The 14,311-nt window shown below is 40.0% G+C and overlaps 1 protein-coding gene across 1 annotated transcript in view; it reads left to right on the top strand.

The window, feature by feature from the left end:
• Positions 1–3,029: 3,029 nt before the first annotated feature.
• The window catches only part of nsg2 (neuronal vesicle trafficking associated 2), an 85,525-nt gene continuing 74,243 nt past the window's right edge, over positions 3,030–14,311 (top strand). Inside the window, exons 1-3 of the mRNA XM_078231617.1 lie at positions 3,030–3,120; positions 4,153–4,319; positions 4,807–4,926. Coding sequence (XP_078087743.1) covers positions 4,191–4,319; positions 4,807–4,926 — 249 coding nt within the window. The 5' untranslated portion in view covers positions 3,030–3,120; positions 4,153–4,190. The remainder of the gene's footprint in view (positions 3,121–4,152; positions 4,320–4,806; positions 4,927–14,311) is intronic.

Genomic DNA, 14,311 nt, shown 5'->3' with positions numbered 1-14,311 from the left:
GGTTTTCTAAATGCTTTTTTTTCTTTAAAGGCTTTGTCACATAGTCCTATCATGTGACTTATCATTCTGTGGCCTATATAGCAGCCCGTACCATCTGTTATCAGTTGTTTTCAACCAGCTGAGGCCAAACTGCAGCATTGCCAATTTAAGCACAAGCAGAGATGTCTCATTCTTTTTTCACTCTCTCTTTGGAGATTTGTGTTCTTAGTGAAATCCGATATTTGACTATGTTTCCTAAATAAAACATTTTGTCCCATGATGAAAATGGTTATCTGAATTCCCTTTACCATAGGATAAAACTTCATTTTGATTATTGTAATGATATTTGAATGCAGAAAAGTAATCCTAATGTATATTTCAGTTCAAATCATGATCCAGACGAGCAGGATGTGTGATCTTGTGATGCTGTGTGAAAAAGTATATTTGACGAATGTGAATGACTGTGCCTTGAATGAACAGCATTTACTTATTAATTTGCTCTATTGAAATCTATTGCCCACTATTACATTGACTAGACTGTTCAATTACTTGAAGCACCATGCTGCCAATGCTTTGTTCAATCTGCTTTTCATGAACAAATATATCAATAAACAACATATTTTGCACTTTTCGTTTTTTTCAAAATATATCATGTGACTATCTGCCGACGTGGAATCATCACAAGAGAGCCCTGGATAATTTGAAATTGGGGACACAACACTGGCTGGTTTATTTATATTTGTAGGATGGCAATCTCATCTGTATTGTCTCTGCACCAATAATAAAGTAAACTTTTAGGCTACAATTTAGCATATTTATTTACATATGAACAAACATACAAACATGAATTAGGAGTAGGTCCTTCAGCCCCTTGTGCCTACTCTGCTATTTGATCATGGTTTCGTGACAAGGCATTGGAAAAGTAGTATTTTGAATATGAATTTAGCATTATAATTCCAATATTTACATCTATTATAGTACAAATTGACATTGTAATCGTCAGAAGAGTGAATTTTGTATCTCCCTAAGGTCCACTTTCCATGACCCAAAGCATTTGTTTTTCCTTTACATTTCATTTATCAGAATCCTTTATAAAGATTGTATCTATTGCCAATTTTGTGTTATATTGATTTCTTTTTACAAAAGCTTCCAAGTTCTCTTCACTTAAAATGTATGCGACAACTAATTACGACAATATTCAGGAACTACTGATGATTATCAGAGTTTGTGTTTTTGACATCTAGTCTCGTGTCCATTGTGACTTCCTTATATTCACAATGCCGGATAGAACTAGTAATTTATATAAACTGTAAAGTATATTTTCATCTTGCATTATTACTATAAAACACCATTGTTTCTATTTAGTAGGGAAACATTAAGTACGCTTTACTGATATCAATGATTTAGTTTTTAAATTAAAAGTCTGTGGAGAATAGGAATGACCTCTAAATGTTGGAGCGCATATTTTTAATTCAACTATTGTTTACGTTAAATGAATTTTACTATTTCTTATTTCTATTGTGTAGGTTGTGGTTTCATATGTAGCTTGGTATACCAGTCCAGACTAGGGGAGTCCCAGTTAGTCATGATCCAGTTAAGCTGTAACTTTGTTAGAAAATTTAATCTGGTATGTATTCACCTGTGAACCAATTGCAGGATTTGCTTAGCTATTGGAACAAACTGCTGTTTAAGGTACAATGCATTTGATTGATGTACACAGTTCTAAGGCATGTGTGCATGAACAATCTATCACACAGTGACACTGATGCTCAGAAACAACACATTTGGACAGCACTTATGCTTTCCTGTGTTGATAAAGGTGCAGAACCTATAGAACTTGTTATTCGGTAAAAATATGAGTGTTTTTTGCAATAAATGCGACTTTAGAAGCAGTGATTTATTGTTTGTAGGCAGTACATGTAAATAAACTTGGCGCTGGGCTTCATATCTAGCTTTCTGTTTCCACTCAAAACATCGAGCTTTCACCTGTTTCTTTCCAAATGTTTACATGCACAATGAAACCTGTCTGCAAGAACATTTATGACTACCGTAAGTGCTTTTGAAGAAGAGTTGGTCTCTGCGCAGGTTAAATAGTAGGCTGTCAATGCATTGCTTGGAATTTCAGATGTTCTTTGCACAGAACATCAAATGAAATTTGCAGGTATCTATGTGGCGCCAAATTGGTTTATGCCAGTCACAAGATAATGCAGGAAACGTGTAGGCCTAAGCCTAGTTAAGGAATCCATATACATCTGAAATTTACATTAACGTCATGCAATCTTTTTTAACAATGTAATAGGTGAAACTGGTAAACTTACAGGATGAGCTAAATTGATAGCCTTGGGGGTGATGGAAGCAAAAGGAGTTCACATTCATTTGACATATAAGTATGCAAAAAGTGAACTTGTGTCTGTGCATGTTAACTTTTGGCACTGCTTTCACATTTTGAGGTGCAGTTCTATGTTTAAAACATGCTGATGGTGGGTTAGCCAAAATTTAAACTTTGTTAGATCACAATGTGGTCTTGACTCTATCTGTGACTTTATTCACTGGCTTCCAGGTCACTGCTGAATTCTAGTCAAGCCTTCACTGTTGTTCTGCTCTCAACTGATTGAGGCTGGAAGTCAGTCTCGAAATAGAAATTAGTGGCGATATGCACCTATTATAATTTGGGTGATTAGAGGTTGTGAACCATTTATGCTGCCGGATTTTATTATCCTTACTTCACCAAACCTCTATTTCCCTTTACCTTTTTCTCAACCTTAATAATTCTAAAACAGGGTGGGTGACTGCAATTATCCTAAAACTTAAAGTGGCAGATTTCTTATGAACACTTAAGGAAATTAGGACTCTGGACTAAATTAAAACGCTGCGATTGTTTTAAAAACGAGGCGGTGAGTTGTTTAGATTCACCTCGTAGCGGAGTGTTGCTGGTAAATGCGATAGGCGGCGTTGTTTGTACAATGCAGAGTAGAGCATTCAGGGCTCTGGGTTGGACGTCAGTGTCCCGCAGCGCACGGAGCTTTCACTTTCAGCACCAAACCTGCTCAGTCTGCGGCAGGAGCGCTCTCTGGTCAGAATCCACTGCAAAATCCTCTCTTATCAAACGCCATCTTGTGACACCAGGTGCTTTTTGTAAAGGTAAAACCACCTATTCTGTAAGTATGCATCAAAGGAGAGTTGGGGGGTGGGGGTGGGGGGGCATGCCAGTAAATACACTTTAGACATTTTCTCTCACGGACTTCGGACGGTCCGCTTTTCAGAGGGATGTCACGTACCTCCAAAGAAGAGGATATTCGATTGACATTTCCAACGTGTAAGGTGTTTGAGTGAAATTAATTCCAGTCGAAATGTAGCCAAACGGCTAGCGCTGACCTGGTGCAGGACAGTGCTATTTTTATTTGTGATGATTAATCATCATGTTCCATATTAAGCAAATAGAAATGTTTTGTGGACGCTGAATTGGAGCAGGTGCTGACTATACCAAGGACAACAGAAAATGGCTATGGGATATGGCCATCCACTTTATGCGTGTTTTTTTGGAAGGGCATGTTTTTCCTGGTTTCAATCGCATCTGAAATGTAATCCTTAACAATTCTTCCAAGTTGTAAGGAATCGTATCGTATAATCTTGATATATCGATAGCAATGCAGTCACCGCATGAAATGCAGCTGCCCGGGAACCAAAATGCGAATTGCTTCTCTTTATTTCACTTGGTAAACATCGCGCAAGGGCGAATTGAATGAATTCAGCAGTCCTTTATTTTCTCCTCTATATTAGCACCGAAATGCACAATCCTGATATCTCAACACAGGTCGCGATATCGTGATATTGGGTCGTGATATTATCTATCTGCACTGGCTGAAACCGATCAGCTTTAAAGTCGAGGATACATGTGTGATGTCGCGGTGACTGCGATGGTTAAATGATATTGCTTTTTTTGAACATACGGTGTTTTATAATTCACTTTGGGATTTATCACACTGTGAACAGGAAAGAGGTCAATTAGTATTCCAACCTCGTTTTTGCCAAATGCTGTATGGAGGAAAAAAAGGGATGGTATTGTATTGAATACGTGGCGCGGATTAAAAAGATCATTCCTCCCCCCCGCACCCCTGCAGGAATCAACTCTTTCTGTCCCGTGTCAAAACACCCCCCTTTTTATTGTTGCAGATTTCGGAAGGCACATTGAGCAGCTACCCTCCTGAATAATGGTGAAACTGGGGAGTAACTTGAACGAGAAAAATACCAAGCAATCCTGTAGTGATGATAATTTTCACACCGTCCCCTTGATCACACCCTTGGATGTGAATCATCTGCAGTTCCCTGCTCCAGACAAGGTACTTGCTTGTGCGATTCGGGCAACTCAACTAGGCAAGCTTTAGTGATACTACATTCAAAAACAAAATCCAACAGCCTTTAAGTCAAATGTAGTATTTTTTCTGAATAGTCACAATTATTCGACAAATCCACAATATCTCGATGGAATAAAACACTCCCCGAGCGTTTATTTTGCTGCTTCTGGCATCCACTGATGTGTTCAGTGTTTTTTCCAGGGTTGCCACAGGCCATTGAAAAGTTAAGCAAAGATGAATATATATCGACTGAAACAGCTGACCCCCCCCCCCCCCAATGAATAAACTGTGGAAGGAGACGGCGTGTGCAGAAGGGTGGGGCAGGATTGAGGATACATTTGCAGAACATGATATAATGCCATGTGTATTTCTACGGTGCCGTGATACATTTAATGAAATGTTCTCCATCATAGTTACGGCAAACCTTACAGGTGAAAAGTGACCGACACGCCCGAATTTTCTTGTCTGGCAGGTCGTGGTGAAGACGAGAACCGAATTCCAGTCAGATCAGAAGAACAAAGGGAAACTGCGGGTGCCGAAAATAGCTGAATTCACCATCAGCTTCAACGACGGAGTATCCGAAAGGCTCAAGGTAAAGCTTAAAAACTTCACCGATTTTAGCTTTAGGCGGCAAATTCTAAAATTTAACGCAAAATCCACCACCTTCTTCTCAACATGAAGGCCAATTGCACAACTAATCGAAAAGTCATATGATGAAAACTCGCAATTCAGCACAGAGCGGTAACTTGACACGAACAATCCTTGACTGATTCTGAAAAAAGTAAAACAAAAAACATATTTGATAAATCTGAATCATGCATTTCTCTTGCTATAATGGAAGCCTTTCAACGGCAACTTTTAGAATTGTTGTCCTCTTGGTGAGAAAATGTATCTAGGTTATTTAACATTGACCACATAATATAATATACAGAGTTGCAATTTAATTATTTTGACTGCCGGAACCATTTATATTTGAAATGCATTGAAATGGTTTCATAAAGTCTGAAGATATAACTAATGATTTAAAATAAAAAGAATACTTCACATGCTGTTAGCACCTAGGAAATGTACAATGAGTGTACATAGTCATTTATTTTCTTAAGGTATAAAAAATAGAATGAATTATAATCAAGCACAAAGCAGGTAGGTCACACAATGTATATTTTAAATCTTCTAGTTATGCCAGAGGGGCTCAGGCACTGACTGTTCTTTTAGCAGGACAGGAAATTTCCCTGCTTGCCTCCTGTTTACAAACCAAAAGGCCAGCTGATCGATACTCCAACCAGAAATATATCTGGTGCCGAAACTGCATGATTAATAATAAAAGACAAAAACAAACAGAAAATTGCTTTGAGTTTCGTTTAGTCAATATTACTCTGTCCTGCCAGAAAAAGTTAGAAAATATAGGTGCATATTCATTTTTCCTCTGCAATTTCTGCAAGGTTTCAAGTATCACTGGTGAATTTTGGAATTTAGTGCAAAACCCATTATCTTCAAATGAAGTGATGTCTCAGTACAGTTTTAAGTCATTATGTTATTGATATTAATATTGGCCACTATAGCAAAGTAGTCTCTTGAGACACATTTCACTATAGCTGCATTTCACACAAATCTATTTTTAAAAGTTTGGAGATTATTCAAATTTTACTAGCTGCACATGGGACTTACGACATGAAGTTACATGAAAAGCCAGGATTACTATTTATATCAACTTGCAAAATAGCTTTATTTTGCTAGTGTCAGTTAAAGCCATTCTACTGAGACAAGTTAGTACTTAGCTGGGATTCCACTTCCAATTCTATTTCAAGGGTGTATTCAAGCTGACAGTTTAACCTACTGTATGAAGGTATTGTTCAAACTCCATAAAGCAAATCACCAGATCAATTTCAGTATGAGACTAAAGTAAGCAAGAGACTTAGATATGGTGAAACTTGATTTTTTGATAGGAATGAATATGGTTAGCAATAGTATCAGATCTACATGAGGAATCCATATTTATGCATAAATGAGTTATTGTTGTCATGCCAAGGCATTGCAGTCCAGCATGTTCCATAACAAAATGGGATTGAAAGCATTTCCCAAAACCACCAAAAACACCAATGAATAAATGCAACTTATTAGAGTCCAGGGGGTATTTGATTGGCCACTAGTAGGTAGATTATTGTCATGGCTACAGTAAAAAAAACAAAGTGGTGACTGAGACACATCATCTAATGGTATATCAAAATGCACTTAGATAAATCTCATTTGCTGTGGCAATTTTTATTAATTGACTCAATATACAAAAAATAATGCCACCTTCATGAAAACATTATTAAAATTAATCTGATTAGAGAAGCAACTAAGGTGGAACAAATGAGTATGTCATATCATAGCAAACATTTGTGCTTAAACAATTTGCACAGCGTACAAGCAAACACACAGGGCAGAACTCTCCCAATTTGGGACTAAGTGCTCTTGCAGGGGTGGGAACATGGATGTTTCCATCTGCAGCAGCCAGTGGGAAAATACACCAAATCTTCCAGCCCTGTCCTCTATAATTAGACACCAGTGGCGGGGCAGGCCTGGATGGCGTGTTGTCTACTGGGTGCCATATCGAAAAGGCACCCAAGATCACAGATCCACTAATGAAGAAATAAGGTGGACCTCCTGAAAATGAAGATGGCCTTCAGGGACCTCCTGCGAATGAAGATGGATTTCCAGGAACATTCTGAGGCTGGAAGATGGACCCTCTCCAGTACACCTGATCTGGAAGACCCACCTGCAGATGCACCCCCGAACAACCACTGTGGTTCCAGGGTTTAGTGCTGCGGGCAGCCTCCAGTCCAGACAATAGAGGCAATCCCAAGCTTTGTTTAGTTGAGTCTTGACATCTTCATACCATGTTGTATGAACATGTTTCACGCCAGCATGCTTTTCTGCCGGCATTGAGGAGAATCTGGCATAGGGGGTTGGGCCTTCATCTGCATCCCATTAATGGTATCACAAATGAGGTTCACAACATCCTCTGGCAGGTTTTCTGACTCGCCATGGGTCACAAGATCCCACTGTAAATTCACACTGGCGTGAAACCGATTCCTGATCCTCCTGCCATATTCTCCTACCATGCCCACCATCAAACATACCAGTGAGGCTTGGGACAATTCACCCACAGTGTTACATGTTTCTTGCCAAATGTATTTATTAAGACCCATGATTAATAATGAGAGTGCTTCATGCAGATTGGAAAAGAGCTAGGTAATTAAAATAATGCATTAAATGTTTTATGAAGTAAAACCATGTGAAATAATATTTAGAAATTATTTGGTGCTGAAAGGAAGATAGCACCTCAGAATCCTGTTTACTGAAGGCTACTGCATAAATGCTAAATATCACTCATTTTGCTAAACCTTAATTTTCAGCATTTCTACATTAATATGCTGTTGTGGTGCTCTTATTTTCAGTACGAACTATCTGGATATATCATTTCTCATATCTTCTTTGCACATATTTTATTAATGAGTGAGATGGAAAACATAGTTGTTCATTTATGCTCTAGTATCACACAGAATATGAAACCCCTATACATTCTAAATTATATACGTTTCTCTTATGTAGACATGTTTATTTAAAAATACCATAACAAATTGCTACATGTATTTGAGATGCAATAAAATCTGTATAGAGTCATGGAATCACTAATACAGCTTTACTTCATTAATCGATTCTTCATTATCCTGTAGCTGACTTACTGGGCAGTTTTGATTTTCGCGTCACCAACTTGTGTGTATTACTAAAATTCTGCATCTAATGCTTATTTATGGCATGTGAGAAAGCAATATGCTTATGTATCCATACAAGGCGTGCTCTGTTGACTTCTTTATGTCCTTCTTGCCTACTGGATAATGTAGCTCACAAGGCACATCCATTGCTGTCACTACCAGGTCTATTCCACTCTTCAAAATCTAGGACATGCATGCTGCTCTGTTGTAGAGTTCCTACTGTTTGACATCGGATTTCTTCTTTGGACCTGAAACATGGTGTGACCTCATTGCACATGCCACTGTTGGACCCAACCTGACAGACTCTTAAGAAATCTGGCAGTAGTGGCTCCAGGTCCTGGTCTCCTGTACTCTCTGGTTACATGGTGTAGTAAGATGTGCTCCAACTCTGCTCCTGGCATTATTTCTGATGCATACTGCTTTTGAGAATATTTATGCAATATTGTTATACCGATAGCCATATCAGGCACAGTTCATCACCAGAAATTGAGTGATCAATATAAATTTCACAAGGAACATTTTGTTTATTGACTTTCTGAAATAGTACAGCATATTGTTGAACAAAGCAGAACATTTGTACCTCATCTAGACTAGCTATTAAGATTCCAAACAGATAACAGTGAGATCAGTAACAATAGTAAAGATGTAATAATAGCTAAAGGAAGGAAATCTTGCATATATGTACAATGTTTTTCATGATCTCAGAATACCTCTGTTTTATGGCCAATGAAGTATTTTTTGAAATGCATTCAATATTTATGATGTATGGAAACAGCGCTGCCAACATGTGTAAGGTTCCACGTACAGCAGTGACATAATGAGCAGGAAATTTTTTCAGTGATGTTGGTTAAAGAATTAATATTGGCCAAGGCACTTTGAATATTGCTGCAGAATCTTTTAGACAGATGGAATCTTGGCTTAACATCTCACTTAAAAGATAGCCCCGCCCACCATGGGAATTGGAGCGGGTGAGGGGCAGAAAATGGAAAGGTCCATTGACCTCGGGTGGGATTTTACGGTTTCGGGATGAGCGAGGCTGTAAAATCCCACCCAACATTTCCAATCATGCAGCAGTTCCTCAGTGTCAGCCTGTATGTTCTACCCAGTGGACTAGGGTTTGAACTTCTCGACAAGAGAACTCATGTGCCAAGACTGATCATCTATATTCATGCATCTTCTTAATATAAAATGATGTATTTGTGCACTTGCTGACACATACATCCTGTATTACACTTTGATGTCACACTCAATTTATCATTAAATTTCATTCTGGTATGTCAGAATCAAATCAGAATTCAAAGACATAAAACCCTGATAATCAGTTAAATAAAAAAGACTGAAGGAACCACTGAATGTATATTTTCAACAATCTTTCATCTGCCTTTTGTTCTTTTCACCAATTTTGATTTAAAGACATTGGCCGGAATTTTCTGGCCGTTCATGCCGGCGGGATTCGCTGGTCCCTCTGCAGTGAACGGAGATTTGGCTGAGCGCCAAATTTTCCACCCTCGCTGCAGGGGCGGTGAGATATGACGGTTGGAAAATTCCGGCCAAGGTTCATAATATTATCGAGACAGGCAAAATCCCAGTGCAGTAGCAAGGTGCTCTCTTTCAGGCAATGTGTTAATCTGAAGCCCTGCCTGTCCTTTCAGGTGGATTAAAAGATCCCAAGGCATTTTGTGAAAAAGAAGAGGGGAATTCCCTGGTGTTCTGGTCAATATTTAGCCATCAATCAACATAACTGATAAAAGAGACTATCTAGCCATTGTCACATTGCTATTTGCAGGAGCTTGCTATGTGCAGTTTGGCTAGCACATTTCCTACTTTACAGTAGTGCCTATACTTCAAAAGTACTACTCACAAAAGTACTACTCACAAAAGGCCTCACAAAAGGTTGCTGCAGAAGATTTAGGTACACGGAGTTGGGGGTAAAGTGTTAGCGCGGATTAAGGATTGGCTATCTAACAGGAAGCAGAGAGTTGGAATAAATGGGTGCTTTTCTGGTTGGCAGTTGGTGACTAGTGGTGTGCCGCAGGGATCGGTGCTGGGGCCTCAACTGTTAACCATATACATAGACGATCTGGAGGAGGGGACCGAGTGTAGGGTAACAAAGTTTGCGGATGACACAAAGATGAGTGGGAAAGCGAATTGCATGGAGGATGCGGAAAGTCTGCAGAGAGATTTGGATAGGCTAAGTGAGTGGGCGAGGATCTGGCAGATGGAGTATAACGTTGACAAGAGTGAGGTTATCCACTTTGGAAGGAATAATAGTAAAATGGACTATTATTTAAATGGTGAAAAATTACAACATGCTGCTGTGCAGAGGGACCTGGGGGTCCTTGTGCACGAATCGCAGAAACTCAGTTTGCAGGTGCAGCAGGTGATCAAGAAGGCAAATGGAATGTTGGCCTTTATCGCGAAGGGGATGGAGTATAAAAGCAGGGAGTTCTTGCTGCAATTGTACAAGGTACTGGTAAGGCCGCAACTAGAATACTGTGTGCAATTTTGGTCCCCTTGTTTGTGAAAGGCTATATTGGCCTTGGAGGGAGTACAGAGAAGGTTCACCAGGTTGATACCGGAGATGAGGGGGTCAGCTTATGAGGAGAGATTGAGTAGATTGGGCCTGTACTCGTTGGAGTTTAGAAGGCTGAGGGGAGATCTTATAGAGACATATAAGATAATGAAGGGGCTAGACAGGGTAGAGGCAGAGAGATTCTTTCCACATAGAAAGGAAACAAGAACTAGAGGACACAGCCTCAAAATAAGGGGGAGTCAGTTTAGAACAGAATTGAGGAGGAACTTCTTCTGTCAGAGGGTAGTAAATCTCTGGAATTCTCTGCCCATTGAAGCAGTGGAGGCTACCTCGTTAAATATGTTTAAGACACAGGTAGATAGATTTCTGATCAATAAGGGAATTAAGGGTTATGGGGAGCGGGTGCGTAAGTGGAACTAAACCACTATCAGATCAGCCATGATCTTATTGAATGGCGGGGCAGGCTCGAGGGGCTAGATGGCCTACTCCTGCTCCTATTTCTTATGTACTTATGTATTTCACTGATGGCAAAGTTCTTTGATACATTCTGAGGTCATGAAAGGCACTATATAAATGCAAGTCTTTCTTTATTAGAGAGCAAAAACCAGTTCTTCGATTACTTCTTTTCTCACTTTGGGAAGTGGCATTGGGTCTACAAAGGAGTTACTAGTCGATCAAAAAGTAGTAATGATCTCTAATTGATTTCAGGATGTCTCTTTTTACAGCAGTAGGCCTTACGAGGAGAGATTAAACAATTTGGGCTGGAGTTTAGAAGAATGAGAGGGGATCTGGTCGAGGTATATAAAATTTTAAAAGGGATTGTAGAGTAAACATAGTCCAAATGTTTCCTCTTATGGGGCAATCTAGAACAAGAAGTCACAGGTATAGGTTGAGAGGCGGTAGATTTAAAACTGAGATGAGGACGAACTACTTCTCGCAGAAGGTGGTGAATTTGTGGAACTTGCTGCTCTATAGTGCAGTGAAGTCTAAATCATTAAATGGTTTCAAGAAGGAGATAAATGTATTTTTTATTTGGGATGGCACAGTGGTCAGCACGGCTGTCTCAAAGTGCCAGGGACGTGGGTTCAATTCGGCTTCAGGTGTCTGTGTGGAGTTTGCACGTTCTCCCTGTGTCTGTGTGGGTTTCCTCCGGGTGCTCCGGTTTCCTCCCACAGTCCAAAGATGCGCGGGTTAGGTTGATTGGCCATGCTAAATTGCCCTGTAGTGTCAGCGGGACTAGCAGGGTAAATATGTGGGTTTCGGGGATAGGGCCTGGGTGGATTGTGGTTGGTGCAGACTCAATGGACCGAATGGCCTCCTTCTACACTGTAGGGATTCTATGATTCCATAATTTAAAAATAGGTTAAAGGGATATGGGGAACAGGTGGGGCAGTGAATTTGAGACCAGGGAGAGATCAGCCATGAGCTGATTGAATGACAGAGCGTGCTCGAAGGGCTGAATTTGCCTACTTCTGCTCCTAATACCTAAGTTCCTATATTATAGCCTTAATGAGACAGACTTGATCTGCTAATGTTGTGTGTTACATGGTGTAATATTTTTTTCTTCCTCAAATGGCAAATCCTGCAACTTACAGCGTGGAGTGCCATGGGCGATATGATATTATTCATCGATTTGATACAAAGGGGTGGAACTCAACTTTGATGGGAGCATAAAATGGGTAGTTATACGCTCCATCCAAATTTCCCTCCCATTGACTTTCAGTGGACAGGAAAATTAGACAGACAGTTAACAGGTGACTGAGCAGCTCATCTCGTGCCCTGCCAATATTTCACCCCCAAATACTGTACACATATTGCATTGTTTAAGCTCTAGCTGTTCAACATTACAGTAATTTCTAGTATGGATTTCTTTTAACTATAGTATTGATTGAACCAATTCTTTCTGAAGAAATGTCATTACTTTGAACAAAAAATATCAAATTGGGCCAACTCACAAGGAATGAGTTAAAGTATGGTATTGTATTATGTAATGCTTAATGCATTATATAATGTGATGGTTCTACTATTATAAAACAAATTCCTCTGTTCACCGTGAACAAAGCCATGGCTGAGCTATTAGTATAAATTAGAAATAAATGTGGACTGGGATTCACAGGCCGCGCATGCCCAAAGACTGGAAGTTCCCACCTGAACTCAACGGATCTTTAAATGGTCCGCCGAAATTTCTTACGGTGGGCGAGATGAGAGAATTTCAGCCATAAACTCTCAATGAAAAATAATTTTTGCAAAAAGCTGGTTACCTTTTACCAAACATCATTACAGAAAGTACAGCAGGAAAGAAGCAAATGGATGGATAATTATTACTATATAATATTAATTAACAACCTTAGGGAATAAGTAGATATAAATGAAAACAATGCATCACAATTCAGGTGTCATGCTTTGTCAGAGAAGCACATATTTTTATCACATAATAGCACAATGAATTCAGACAAAGAAAATATTCAATTTTTGCAGGTTTCAGAAAAAGTTCCCGAGATAGGTGAGCATTAGAGCATTCCATGCGGTATACCTCAGCAATTGTTTATGTATAATTAGTGGCTAATTGACTTCAGACTATGTGTCGGCATAATCAAATCATGTAGCATCATAGACAGTGCTACCTCAGGAATTAAATAATACTCTGTCCACTTTGTGATATAAGACTTCTGTTCTTAGAAACAGCGCTTCTTCTGAGCAACACCATGGAATATCAGCTAATATAGGATAAAATCTTGTGCACTTTAAAAATAATCAAGGATCAGGACCATTTCCAGGTTCTGACCCCACACTGGTTGCCAGGATGCCTGTCTGGGAGATCTTCCTGAAAATGGCCAATTATAGGCCGGCCTCATGGTCTGCCATCCAATTAAAGATGATGGACAGGTTTCTGAGGCTGCAGGCCTAATCAGAAATGGCAGCCCCACCACCATGGTGGATGCTGCCATTGTTGGGTGGGTAATGCAAAGACACCGCCATGTTGAGCGCCCCTATGAAGAGGTACTTAATTGAAGTAAACAGTGACCTTGGGTACCAGGCTTCCCCAGTGGAGGGAAACCCCATTACAGGATGCCTGGCAGTGGCAACTGTAGCCAGCTGATGGCTGCAGCTCTCGTGAGAGTGGGGAGAGGAGTGAGTCTAGGTGGCCTCTCAGACCCCTTGGCCAGCCATCAGCAAGTCACCTCCTGTACCTGCTAGGCTTAGCCCTCAATGGTCCTGTCTGTTGCCTGGAAGTTCTTGGCAGTATACTCAATAAGTACATAAACATAAGCAGTTCATTATGCAGATGGACGCCTGCCGCTGCCAGGCAGGTAACCTCTTCTGTGGTGACCCAGTGCCAGGGAGGTTGCCCAGTGTTGGAAACATGTCGGCCTATCCACCCAATGCTTATAACACTGATTTGACTACAGTCCCATCTTCAGGCCTTACCCCACAGTTCTGCCCGTACTATCTGGTAATAAGATATAACTAACAATGATTCTGACTATATTCACACAATGAAAATGAACTCAACTCCTGTTTTGTTTTCCACTGGTTAGCAATATTTTACAAAGACCTAAGCCATGATTCTCCCAAAAGCGCTGAATTGGCGGGAAAACTGTTCTAAATCCCGACTGTTTCATCAGTTCAGCTTCTCACCTGAATCTCCCCACTCTGTGCACTGCAGAGGTCCCAGTTATGAA

Source organism: Mustelus asterias, chromosome 16, assembly GCF_964213995.1.
Source record: "Mustelus asterias chromosome 16, sMusAst1.hap1.1, whole genome shotgun sequence".
NCBI lineage: Eukaryota > Metazoa > Chordata > Chondrichthyes > Carcharhiniformes > Triakidae > Mustelus > Mustelus asterias.
The sequence above is the reverse complement of the archived record's forward strand: the minus strand, read 5'-3'. Positions and strand labels throughout refer to the sequence as shown.